This window comes from Papaver somniferum, chromosome 7 (assembly GCF_003573695.1).
Source record: "Papaver somniferum cultivar HN1 chromosome 7, ASM357369v1, whole genome shotgun sequence".
NCBI classification, from domain to species: Eukaryota; Viridiplantae; Streptophyta; class Magnoliopsida; order Ranunculales; family Papaveraceae; genus Papaver; species Papaver somniferum.
In genome coordinates, this window is record NC_039364.1 from 20361962 (window position 1) to 20376197 (window position 14236).

General features: G+C 39.4%; 1 protein-coding gene and 1 non-coding gene across 2 annotated transcripts; both read left to right on the forward strand.

Moving 5' to 3' along the window:
• Positions 1-4357: 4357 nt before the first annotated feature.
• LOC113296638 (crocetin glucosyltransferase, chloroplastic-like) lies at positions 4358-6119 on the forward strand. Its single transcript, XM_026544939.1, has one exon. It carries the CDS (start codon positions 4440-4442, stop codon positions 5889-5891), a length of 1452 nt encoding a protein of 483 aa, XP_026400724.1. The 5' UTR covers positions 4358-4439; the 3' UTR covers positions 5892-6119.
• A 26-nt stretch (positions 6120-6145) lies between these two features.
• Positions 6146-6217, forward strand: TRNAP-AGG. Its single transcript has one exon. It is a non-coding gene; the product is annotated as a tRNA-Pro (tRNA).
• The last annotated feature ends 8019 nt before the right edge of the window (positions 6218-14236 follow it).

Sequence of the window (14236 nt, forward strand, 5' to 3'; positions counted from 1 at the left end):
GTCCAAATTACCAGCATAGTCAGAATCCACAAACCCAACACACAAATGATTGTTACTTTCATCCTTCACAAACTCCAATCCAACATTAATTGTACCATAAAGATACCTCAAAATCCATTTCACAGCATGCCAATGTCCTTTACCAGGACCATGCATATAACGACTGTTCATACTAACTACATGTGAAATGTCTGTCCTTGTACATACCATTGCATACATCAAGATACCAACAACCTCATCAAATGGGACTTGGGTCATATACCTTCGCTCTTCTTCCGTATTGGGATACATACAAGTATTCAACTTAAAATGAGCAGCAAGGGGAGTACTTACAGATTTAACTTCTTTACGGACTCCAAACTTCTGTAAAACTTTCTTCAAATATGCCTTTTGAGAAAAACAAGCTTTACCCTTTTCTCTGTCATGTTAAATCTCCATACCAAGAATCTTCTTAGCTTCTCCCAGATCTTTCATCTCAAACTCAGATGATGACTTGTGCTTCAAATTATCAATATCTTTCTTGTTACTCGATGCAATCAGCATATCATCGACATACAAGAAAAAATATATGAAAGACCCATCACGTAGCTTCCTGAAGTATACACAATGGTCATAGTGACTTCTAGTGTATGTTTGGCATATCATAAACTGGTCAAATAGCTTGTACCATTGTCTTGGAGACTGCTTCAGCCCATACAATGATCTCTTCAGTTTACATACACAATCTTCTTTTCCAGCACCCTTGAACCCACTCGGCTGAGTCATATAGATATCTTCTTCTAGATCACCATGTAAAAACGAAGTCTTTACATCTAACTGTACTAGGTGTAAATCATATTGTGCTACCAAGGCCAACAAAATATGGATTGATGAGTGTTTTACCACCGGAGAGAACACCTCATTGTAGTCAATCCCTTCTCTTTGGGCATAGCCTTTTGCAAACTATCCTTTCCTTGTAGCATACTTGATTCACTGAATATCCTTATTTCTTAGCATATACCCACTTTCACCTTATGACCTTATTACCGTTCGGAAGCTTCGTAAGAACCCATGTGTCATTCTTGTAAAGAGACTCCATCTCGTCCTGCATTGCACCTTCTCATTCTTTACACTCTGAATTACGTACAACTTCTAAATATAAAGTAGGAATACCATCTTCAAAAACTGCTAATGCATAAGAAACATAATCATTCATCCAACTTGGCTTCCTGGTTGATCTTCTCGGTTTGCTGGTTGTCATAGTCTCTATGAAGACAACTTCTGTATCTTCTACTGACTCTTGTTCGTCTTCTACAACAGTGTCAGTATCATTTGGAACTTCAGTAGCTACTTCTCTTGCAGAACTCATGAGTTCATAAGTATTCTCAACAGATACAGACTTAGCTGGAAGTAGTGGAGTTGCATCAATATCCACCTGCTGCAAAGGCTCACTAATACTGGTGCTTCTGTTCTCCACCTGGCGAGAACCCCAAGACTTTACCATAAACATCTCATCAAATGTGACATCTCTAACCATGACCATCTTATCCTCAACTGGATTCCAAATCGTGAACCCTTTCACTCCTCTCTTAATACCCACAAAGATTCCTTTTACGACACGGCTATCAAGCCTGTTTTCACTAACATGGTACCACGTAGGACAACCAAAGATATGAGTTGAGTCATAATTATACGCTGGTTTACCAAACCATTAATCCATAGGAGTTTTACCTTTTAATGTAGCTTATGGCAACCTATTAATGAGGAAGCACGCATACGTAACCGCCTCAGCCCAAAACGCCTTATCTAATCCAGCATTGGAAAACATACATTATACCTTCTCCAGCAAAGTACGATTCATGCGTTCAGCTACCCCATTATGTTGTTGTGTCTTCTTAACTGTGAAGTGCCTCTTTATCCGCGCATCCTGACATACGTGCAGGAATGGATCACTCTTGTACTCTCTACCATTATCCTGTAGTACTTTGATCTTTCTTCCAGTTTGAGTCTCACTTGCCTTCTTCCACCTCACAAAGACTTTTAGGACTCATCCTTATGCCTCATGGTGTACACCCATACACGCCTATAATAGTCATCAATGAACGACACAAACCAATGTTTTCCTCCCAACGATGCATTCTTGGAAGGATCCCAAACATCTGAGTGAACATAGTCAAGAACTCCACTAGTATTGTGGATTGTTGTGCCAAAGCTTGTTCTGTTTTATTGCCCTTAACACAATGTTCACAAAATTCTAACTTGCAGGCAATAACACCTTTCAACAAGTTTTGTTGAATCAAACTATGCAATGACTTCTCACCAAGATGTGCAAGTCTCATGTGCCACATCTTTTTTTTCTCGGTAGATGCACTCTCGATGTGTTCAGAAATAGACACATCCCTTTTTGTTGTACTCCCAATCAAGTAGTACAAGTTATGATGACGTGTACCCTTCATGATTACCATATAGATTAGAGATTACCTTTAGAACACTATTTTCAGCTACTAACTTGTAGGCCTTAACTTATTAAGTTCTGAGTGAAATCAGATTCTTCTTTATGAAAGGTACATATCTTACCTCCTTCAGCTCTCTAACCATACCATCATGCATTTTGATACGAAAACTACCAATCCCAATCACCCTGCAGGTATGATTGTTTCCCATACGTACTTCTCCATCAAGATCTTCAAATCTTGAGAACCAGTCCCGATATGGAAATATATGATAAGTTTCTCCAGTATCTAATACCCATGTACTATCTGTAATAGCACAAGTTGATGGTGTCAAAGTTAGTGAGAAATAAGAAGCATCATCTCATTCTTCATTACCTTTTGCAATGTTCACCTCGGTGTTACTGTTATTTCATTCTCTCGCCTTACACTTGGTACAATCCTTCGCCCAATGACCGAAGTCATGGCACCAAGCACACTCATCTTTACGCAGACGTTTTCTAATCTTAGAACGCCCTTTACCTTTACCATGACCACCAGTCTTCTTTCTCATGTCTGTTGAAAGACCTCTTGCAAGAAGCAAATCATTATTAGCTTCACTTGCAAGGTCTTTAAGGTCCATCTTCCTGAACTCCTCACTAAGTGACCTCTGCGTATATCATCTTATCCTTGTCGTGCATTAAATCCTTAATCACGGGTTCATACCTTTCAAGAAGAGAATTTATCAGATACAAAGCTTGTTCCTCATCGTTGATTTTCTCATCGTAGTTAACCAACTCAGCAAGAAGTTTATTATATGAATTTAGGTGCTCGGTTAGTGTTCACCTTTCTTCATGTTATAATGATACAAATTCCTTTTAAGATGTATCCTATTGGCCACGTTCTTCACAAGGTATTCCTTCTCAAGGGGAAGAACCAAGACATATTTTATTCATCTTGTTCCACTGCTTATCAGACATCTTCTAGGTCAAGATGAACAAGAACATCCATTACGTCCGTCCTCCATAAACCAAAGTTATTGGTTCCTGAAAACTTTTCTACCTTGAGTTGCGATCTATGTGAATGAAGTACTTCTTCTTTTGTTTCTTTATCTTTACTTGTGGATTTCGAATGTTCTACTATAAGATACTATGGTTTTTACGGTTCGACCATTGTTCATAAACAACCAAATATAGATAAAAACAGAACCTTTGAGTTAGTATTACCTCAAGCAATCTTCAAAAAAAATACCTTCACTTTGACTTGCTCTGAGTACCCCTATCCAAGAGCGTCTCCTAGCTCTGATACCAATTGTTGCGCCAAAGCCTGCGGAAGCGTTTAGGTTTGCACTGCTACAAAGGTACCTAAGTATCGTCAAGAACACAATCACACACACACACACAAGAAGAACAAGTATTTAACGAGGTTGAATCATCGGGAAGGAATAAGCAATTTCATATGTCACCGTATAGGTTGGAATATATAAAGCCTAGGAAGAGAAGAAGAGAACTCTTTTTAGTTCTGGTGTACATTCTCTAGTTCTCTCTATGGTTATTTATACATATACATATCAATTACTGAACACATTCCTTAACAAGGATTATTTTTCCTACAAGTATAGGATTTTCTAACTTAACTCTAAAAGACAAACCTCTTAAATTGCTATACCTAGGACACAAGTATTTGGTTTCCCAAACCAACTAGATTTCCTAATCTAAACCTTGACCGAGCTACCACCATTAAGTACTCCCAAAAGCTTATATTTTCGCTCTAACTGACATACGATGGTTGTTCCTTGTATGAAAAAATCACACTTCCGTGCCCCCCTGGGACTGGTCACATGCATGTGATGGGGGTGAAAGTGATACAAATTTTCTGTACGTCAGCACATACGTCATCTACAATCCTCTACAATCTTAAGTGACAGCCTTACAATCCAAATCCAAAACCTAAACTCAACAAAGACTATATATCACTTTGCTCTTAATCTGGTGATCACAAAATTAACATTTCTCCAATTTCCCAAAAGCTATGGTTTCACACAATCAAAACCATTTCATTGTCATTTCTTTCCCTGCACAAGGTCATCTTAACCCTACACTTCAATTTGCGAAACGTCTGATCCGCACCGGTGCTCGCGTTACCTATTTCACCACCGTATCGGCTCACAAGCGGATGTTAGAAAGCAGCAACACCTCAAACATTTACGGCTTAACATATGCACCTTTCTCAGATGGTTATGATGACGGCTTCAAAGGCGGCCTAGGCGACGCTGACCATTTCCTGTCTGAGATTGCACGGTGTGGCTCACAAGCTCTACGCGAACTCATCCAATCAGCGCATGACGGAGGAAGCGGAGGCTTCACTTGCATAATATACGCCATCTTAGTTCCTTGGGTTGCTGAAGTTGCACGTGATTTGCAAATTCCATCGTTTCTGCTTTGGATCCAACCAGCTACGGTATTTGATATCTACTATTACTACTGCAATGGTTACAAAGACGTTATCACTAACAATAATAACGATCCTTCATATCCCATAAACTTGCCTAATTTGCCAGTTCTTTCTTGCAAAGACATCCCTACATTTTTCCTCCCTACAAATCTTTATCCCTGGGCAATCTCACTTTTCGAAAACCAGTTTAAAGTTTTTGAAGGAGAAAGCAAACCAGTTAAAGTACTTGTTAACACATTTGATGAGCTAGAATCAGATGCACTCAAAGCAGTTGATGTCAATAAGATTAATCTGATTGGAATAGGTCCGTTGATTCCTTCGGCTTTCTTAGACGGGCAAGACCTTTCGGATAAGTCCTTTGGTGGGGATTTAGTCAGTGCTGGTACTACTGATGAGTATAAAGATTGGTTAGACTCTAAAGAAGAAGCATCCGTGATATATGTTTCATTTGGAAGTGTTTCGGTTTTAGAACATCAACAAATGGAGGAGATTTTTCGTGGGTTAACCGAATGCGGATTTCCGTATTTATGGGTTTGTCGCGAAAAGGAATCAAAACAAGAAGGAACTGAAGCTGCAAAAGAAGAAGAGAGTGTATTGAGTCGGATTAAAAGAGAAGGCAGTGAACAAGGGAAGATAGTATCTTGGTGTTCGCAAGTGGAAGTACTTTCGCACTCGGCAATTGGTTGTTTTATAACGCATTGTGGATGGAACTCGACGTTAGAAAGTTTAGTAGGAGGAGTGCCACTTATTGGATTTCCGCAATGGACCGATCAAGGGACGAATGCGAAGTTGATCGAAGATGTATGGAAAGTAGGAGTAAGAATGAGAGTAAATGAAGAGACAAAGATTGTTGAGAGACAAGAGGTTAGCAGGTGTGTAAAAATGGTAATGGGAAATGAAGAAATGAAAAGGAATGCTAATAAGTGGAAGGAGCTGGCTAAGAGTGCTGCTAAAGAAGGTGGTTCTTCGGATAGAAATCTTAGAGGGTTTGTGGAGGAGATTGGAGGATTAAAGGGAACAAAAGAGTAGGTTTAATTTGTTTGATCTTTTTTTGTCTTCCTAATGGGAAAATTGAAAAAAATGCCCCATTACAAAAAGTGTGCACTTTCTGATCTGCCAAATTTTTATTTTCCGCTGAATTAGATCGACCTTTTCGAAGTAAATCGAGTCTTTCCGATAGTCGGCACACTTGCTGAAGCTGTATCATTCTGATGCAATTTGGTTTTGGTCATTAATATATATTGACATTTAAGTAAATTAAATAGTACATCAACACCGCGAACGGGCAATTGGTCTAGTGGTATGATTCTCGCTTAGGGTGCGAGAGGTCCCGAGTTCAATTCTCGGATTGCCCCTTTGTTTTTTTGTTTTCGGCTAATGTGAAGTCGAACTGATGGTGATGGTTCATGGTTTATAAATGAGATTACTGCATCAACAATTGCCGAAATGCATTTGACCCAACTGATTCTAGGAGCTCTGGAACCTTCCTGACCCTCCATAAGAATGGTGTTGTCAGAGCCACTCAGTCCAGTACCATTGAACGAGTACATTGTTTCGAACCAGAAACAACCTTCCTAAATTTCCGGAAAATCGATCTGTCAGGTGGGTTTTAATTCTCTATAGAAACTTAGATTTGAGAGGAGATATCATAGTGCTAATCATTGATCTGATCGTGTCTTCCTCCAGGGTATTTCCCATACAAAACGAATATTACACCTATCATTCATTTGATATGGAAATCGATTCATCATTTGAAGCTGCAACAATTATTTTGAAACAGGCCGGGCATGACAATGAATCAAATTGTTGAAGATACTTTTGGTGACAAGTTGAGATGTTTTTGAGAAAACTGATTGAGAGACTGAAACTCTAGCGAACAAATGAACGAGGTGGTGAGAACTGAGAACTGATCAAGTATGTGAAGGCAGTAGTATATATATATGTGAGTTTGGAGGTAGAAGATTCTTTTGTGGGATCAAGTCCTTCAGTGGTTTTTGAGTTGTAACCCACATAAATTAGTTCAGTACACTATAAACCAAAGTGGAAGCAGTAAACTCCAACAATTCAATTCATACCGAAATCTATCAAATTTTGCATTACGGGTGTTTTTTTCCTTCTTTTGCCATCTATGACTATTATTACAAGATGCCTTTTTCCATGTTTCAATGTTTCAAACGCGACAAACAAATTCCACGCATTCTCTTTATCATCATCATCCTCTATAAAATGTTGATCGTTTATCGATTTTGGGAGTGTTTATGGGGAGTGTATTAGGAAATAATATATGAAAGATTATATTTAAGAGAGTTGTGTGAATTATATTAGGAATGGAATATCTTGAGAACCAAGTCTTGTGATTGTATAAATATCTTAAAAATTAATGAGAAAGACATACCAAGATTATTATCAATGTAGTCTATTGCTTCCGCGCGTTTATGCTCTCCTCTCTCTTACTCGATCCTTAACATGATATTAGAGCAAGGTAAACAAGGAGAAGCTTGATGTCGTTTGAACTCATGGTGAAGATCGAGTTTAGGGCATGTTATTGATGCTTACCAAAAAAAAAAAAAGTCTGGCGTAGCTACGTAGGGTGTTGATGCTGTAACCCTAATCTCATATCCAAAACTTCTGTAAAGTCATGTTCGTGTTTCACCAACAGTCAAGAGTTTATAAACAAGAAAAAGATGGTAGGTTGGTTCCAGTTTGTAGCATTAGATGCTCGAGTTGAACAGGGAGAGACTGAGGAAGAAAGATGATCTCATGAAAGCAAGGTTACTGTACGTGACTTCTGTTTTCCGCAAGGCCAAAGCCAAGGTTCGCAAATTACCACAGGGTCTAATGAAAAGAAACCACAGCCTTTGGTTTGGGTTTGAAGTCAAGTCCGTGGAGTTTTTTTTGGACCAAGTTGGAACCCTAAAAAGAACTTGACGGTTGCTGCCTTAAGGACGGAACTCAGCAGATGAATCGTGGAGTTGTATCTGCTGTTGGTGACGAATATCGGCGATGGATGTTGTTGTTGGGATGATGAGAACTCGAGTTGTTGCGAGCAATCGATAGAGTTGAAGAGAGAATGGTTGTTGCCAGCGATAGAAGGTCTTGCTGTCGAATGCAGCTGTATTGATGACTATGGGAAACAGAGAGATCGTGATGTTTCTGCCGGATTTTAACCGATGGTGACTTCTGGTGCTGGTCATTGCATTGTGAGAACGAGAGAGAAGCTTCAATTGCAGAGAAGAAACCGAAGCGGATGGAAGAAGTTCGAGTTGTTGGCTGTTGACGGGGAGAAAAATATTTCCCTGAGAGAAATATTTCGAGTTTATGAATTCAGGTGAGTTTCACACCGGAAGATGAAGCAGCCAAGGAAGTGGCTGTCACTGATGTTGTTTGTGGGTCAGTTACATATGAATGGATGCGATTGAAAAACGTTTCTGGAAGTTGAGATGACTAGGAAAGACATGTATGTCTTGGATTAGAATTTCGAAGCAAAGGTGTTGCAGGTGATTCGAAGACGGTTGAAAGCCTCAAAGAAAATAGACAAGTGTACAAGGTGTTTGTTTAAATTCCTTGTAAACACAAGTGTGACAATAATGTTACAGTGTTGCAAATCTGTTGCGAATTCAGAAGTGTGGCAAATCTGAATATCATGGCAGATTTGTGACAGCAAAGTAACAAAAGAATAGTTAGAGCTTGTGGCAGAAGCGCGATGAAAGGATTGTGAGAGAATCTTGAAAAATGAAGAAAACTGACCGTTTTCGCAACAAAAGCGTGACTGGAACAAAGAAGAAGGAAGAAGAAACAACAACAAGGTTGTGAAAAAAAGGAAAAAAATCACCAAGATGTGATGAGAGAAAGAACAACAATAGTAGGCTAAAATCTTATGAGTTGTAGAGAACAACAAAAATAGGTTAAAATCCTATGAGTTGTCGAGAGAGTACAAGAAGTATTCTGCTGAAGAAACCAAGAAGCCAAGAGTATAGGAGGAATTCTACTCAGACTATGAAGAGGACCGAAATGTCCTAAAATTACGAAGAAGGGACCGAAATGTCCTAAAACTACGAAGTGGACAGAAATGTTCCTAAACTTCCGAAGAGGACCGTAATGTCCCTAAACTACGAAGGGGACCGCAATGTCCTTAAACTTCCGAAGAGGACCGAAACGTCAATAAACTACGAAGAGGACCGTAATGTTCTTAAACTTCCGAAGAGGACCGAAATGTCCCTAAACTACGAAGGGGACCGAAACGTCCTTAAACTACGAAGGGGATCGAAATGTCCAAAAACTACGATGAGGACCAAAGTTGGAAGATTTTTTTTTTAAAAAAAAACAGTGCTAGGAAAAGCTAAGTTTAAATTTCTTTTGTCCAAGATGGGCATTCGTGATCTACATGCTCCATCTTGAGGGAGGGTATTAGGAAATAATATAGGAAAGACTATATTTAGGAGAATTGTGTGAGTTATATTAGGAATGGAATATCTTGAGAACCAAGTCTTGTGTCTTGAAAACCAAGTCTTGTGATTGTATAAATATCTTAAGAATTAATGAGAAAGATACACCAAAATTATTATCAATGTAGTCTATTGCTTCCGCGCGTTTATGCTCTCCTCTCTCTTGCTCGATCCTTAACAGAGTGTGACTGTGTGAGCGGAGAATTATTGGAGTAAAGAGATGTAAAAGGACGGGTTCTTATTGACTAAGGGTTTTGAACCGTCCATTACTTCCTATGCAACGACAGTTAGTTTCACTGAGGTGTCATCGCTAACTACGTGTAACTAAAGTTCGTACCTTGTTTTTCAAAACAAAAATGTGGATCTTCCTCTTACGGCCCTTGAATTGGTACGAATTTTTTAGTTGCTTCTACCGTTCTACGTCCAAAATTGTTATAGTGACTCTACAAGACCACTTGGGTAATATTTTCCAAGTGATATTTGTCAACCCCCACCCACCCACCCAACAAAAGATTCTTGGCCCCATTAGCGGCTCAACGAAAATTACACAAGATCATTCAGCTGGTGACTGTCTGTTGGAAAATATACTAAGTAACATTACAGGAAAGAAGTTAGTCATAAGATACTCCATATGTATAAATGTCAGTGATATACATGTTGACTACAAACCAATGAGGCATTAACATAAACACTTGATTTGCACCAAATCTGTGTGTTGTTGTAAAGCAGTTCAACACAAACATTTGCCACAATTGCAAAGTTCGGTCTATTCAAATGATATCCAACTGCATATGCACTCAAACGATTACAGTAATCATAACTCAAAGGAAAACAAGCATTCATTCACAGTAGTAATTAGAAATCAAAGAACCAATGGAATAGAGAAAGAGATATATCAAATAATGATTGAGGCTAGAGAATTCTCTATGTCCTTAAAACGATTACGCCCCCACAATGATGCCGTATGGTTGATTGGCGTTTATCTCCCAGGATACAACAATCTTCTTCTTGGTTGATATAGCACTTCAAACAACCCAAGAAACATCAAACTAAATTATGCTTCTATGTAATCTCTTGACACTTGAAACTCAAACAAAACAGGAGTAAAACTCGATATTGAACTTGGGAATATTGTGGAGGTCTTTAAGAGAATTGGTGACTGTAAAATAGGGGAAAAGGCATGTTCCCAAAAGGCACAATGTTTGGTCCTTGAACATACTTACATCCCTTCCGGAAATACACAACTGGTAGTGTTTAGGAATTGTTTGGGTGGTTAGTATTTGAAACCAAATACTAAACCGTTTCCAACCCTTGCTAAGTCCCTTCACCTAATTCTATTCAACCTGATTAAGAAATTACACCTCATAATTCCAACACTGTCTAGCCAATAGTTTGGCCTTAGCTAAGAGTAACTCATTTTTGCCAGATTATAGATATCCTTATTAAATTTTTGGACTTGCAGTCTTTACAAAATAAACTTCTAAAACTATTTATCAAGTGCAGAATTTTGTCGGTCGTGTTGTTTGCCTGCCAGCAAGTTGATCTTTCTTTTTCCTGCATTTTCCTAGTGAGTCTTTCGTTACTGCCTGCGATGTTTATTTCCCTGCACTTCAAAAGTCCTGCCCACTTCATTGTTTCCAAAGCCGTTATGTTGTCTCCTTCTCTCTGGAGTGATCTCTGATGGAGAAACTCCTTCTTCCAGTGGTGGTACTTGTTGAAGTTTGGATGCATATTCTACCAGTTGATCGATGCTGGGGAGGGGAAAGTTGTCCTTTGGGAAAGCTTTATTCAAGTCGTTGAAGTCGATGCAGATTCTGACCCCTCCATTCCTTTTAAGGACTATCATCATGTTAGATATCCGTTGCGGATATTGAGCCTTTCGAATGATCCCAGCTACTTGTAGTTTCTTTAACTCGGCCTCTACTGCTGCTTGCAACTCGGGTGCAATTCTCCGCATTTTCTGTCGGATTGGTTTGAATTTAGGATCTATCCTTAGTTGATGTGAGCATACCTCCGGATCAATCCCCTCCATATCAAGCATTTGTCAGGCAAATACATCCATGGGTTCCTTTAACAAGGTTATTAGTTGCTCTATTTGTTCGTCCGATAGTAGGGTTCCAATTTTCCCTAACTTAGGGTCCTCCTCGGTCCCTAAGTTGATTTGTCGGGTAGTCTCTAAGGACGAGAAGTTGGGATTTGATTCTTCGACAGATGTCGCCTCCTTTGATTGCTATAAGATCTCTTGCTCGCCTGTTTCGTAGGCTGTAATGGCTTGTGAGAGTACCTTCTCCAATTCTTCCGCTGCTTTAGCTTCCTTAGCTTTGTTCTTTTCTCCGCGCTGTCTTGATCGCCTTTCCTCATTTTGTTGAATATCCAGTTGCATACATTGTCTTGCAGCCTGGGGATCGCCTAGTACTTCCACAACCCCCCGGTAAGATGGGAACCTTAATTTCTGATGGTACGCCGACGCCACCCATTTGATGCCGCGATCCAAGGCCTGCTGAGAATTTCCTCATAGGGCGATACGACATCCACTACACAAAAGGTGGTAAGTATGTCCAAATATCCTTGTCCATCCGAGACTCTGAGAGTGACTTCTCCCTTTGGTACAGTCACTGTAACATTGAATCCGTAGATCCGTTAAGTTGAAGGGATTAAAATGTCATCGGATAGCTCCAATCCATTAAACGTGTCGTAGAATAGGACCTCGACTGAACTCACATTGTCCATCAGTATTCTTTTCACCCCCCCACTCCTCGATGAGTAAGGTGATTACTAGGGGATCTCCATGTGCTTGGCGATTCGATGAGACATCTTTTGCTGAGAAGTTGATCGGTTGCATCATCTAGGGATCCATAGGCAAAGTTTTTGCTACACTAAAGATCTCTTTTCCCGCCCCATCTCTCTTGTAGATTCTAGAAGTAATGATGGTCCCTAAGTCGAACCCTTGAGTTGCCGAGTGTGAGATGGTATTGCAGGTGAACTGAGTTCCTCGGTCGATCCTCACTTGATGCACACGAGCATCGGGCTGGGTAGATGTCGGCGTTGTCTTAACAAAGTTTCGTAAGTACCCATCTCAGATCAAATGCTGGACAATGTCTTTTACGTCTCAACAATTGTTAGTCGAGTGCCCTCTGTACTTATGGTAATGAAAAAACTCGGGATGGTTTATTGTATCATCAAACTGGATCCCCCTAGTCTTTGGGTATCTGATGTCATTTCGCTTTTCTACTTCCTTGAATATTTCTTCCAATGGTGCGATTAGAGGCGTGTATGTTCTTGGTTCATGACGAGGCTTTTTTCCTTTCTCGACCCATTCCTTCTTGCCCCAGACTTGCTGTGGTGCTATCGGCCTTTTTTCTAATCGCTTTGGGCCTTCTCGAGGAGCAGGCTCCACCATCGCGTTGGCTTCTTGTACTCCTCTATCCTGCCCCCCCTCTTGTATCTCTTCCAATGCGATGTACGTAATGCTCTTGCATCTTCCTCATCTCCCTTAACGTTTGTGGTTTCTCAGTGTACATTGCTATCCAAATAGGGTCAGACTTTCCGAATGAATTTTCAAACCCGAAGATCTGTTGGTCGATAGGTGATTAAGGTTTTGGTTGTTGTTGTAGTAAATAGGATTCGTTTCAGACTTGTGAAGGAAATGAAATTTTAGATTTAATAAAATTATATATACAAAAATATTAACAATGGGTGCGAGAGGTACCCGAGACACTAGATTCCACTATTATGCAAAATTGAATGATAAATATTTCAAAACTCTATTCAATTCTTAAGTCCTCTTTTATCTTTAATTCACTATCAATCATACAGATTCTCAAACATTATTTGTAAACCTTAAGCATAGATTATCAAGAGATTAAACCAAGCATAACCTATCAAACTGAATAACAAATAATTAAGACAATCATTCAAATAATTTAAAACTCTGCAAAAGCAGCGATTAGGTGAATTATATAATTAAATGAAATAGTTACCCATTTATGTTGCGTGAATAGCTTCCTCCATTGCCTTGGTTACGAGGAATTTAGCTCATCATAGTAAAAATGCTCTCAAAATAATTTATTATGGCTCAAAAATGGTTTACAAATGATAAGAATACGAGAAATACAATAAAACCGGGTTTGTAACAATTATATTTGTTACAAACTAGAGAACTACGACCCTCAGTGATAAAATAAGAATGATGCAGCTGTGTCGCAAATACTGTAGCAAATAAGTCTGCCTGATGTACGACCCACAGATGTAAGTCGTTATTACTGTAGAAAAACGACTGTTGGTGTCGGTCCGTTCTTCGTGTTCTTCATGTTCATCATCATCATCAGCAGCAGAAACCGAGTTTGGTAAAACTCGAATTTCTACTTCTCTGGCTCTCCTCAGCCCCCCAGACTCTCGACACCCATTCTCTGTGATACCAGAAATCTATTTATACTCCTCAGCCTCATTTAATCACACCATAACTCAAGATAATTCTCTCTTTACTTGGCTTAAAGAGAAAATATTTTTTGGATATTTTCTTCCTTTAATTAGCTCTCCACGCGCTGAAATGATGTATAAACACTCCAAACATGATCTTACACGCTGTAGAATTGATTCAACACTCTCCAAACACGTCTAAATTTGATGTGGTCGTGTGATATTCATTTCTTGAACGTGCTTCCTGATTTCTTGATTGCGATGATTCCAGCCAATTATGATCGATCCTAACACCCAAAATGTCTTCATCTATCCATATCACAAATACCCATTGAAAATCAGAGGTTTAATCGAACTCTAACCCCTCCAAAAATCGATCGACCCAACTGCCAGTGAGAAGAAATATTTTCCCGCCTTTTTCCAAAATTTGAATTATGAGAAGAAAAGTGTCCTCCCCCTAATCCTGTATGGGTGTCCCTTTAGCAATTGGGGTGGAAATAGTAATTTTGG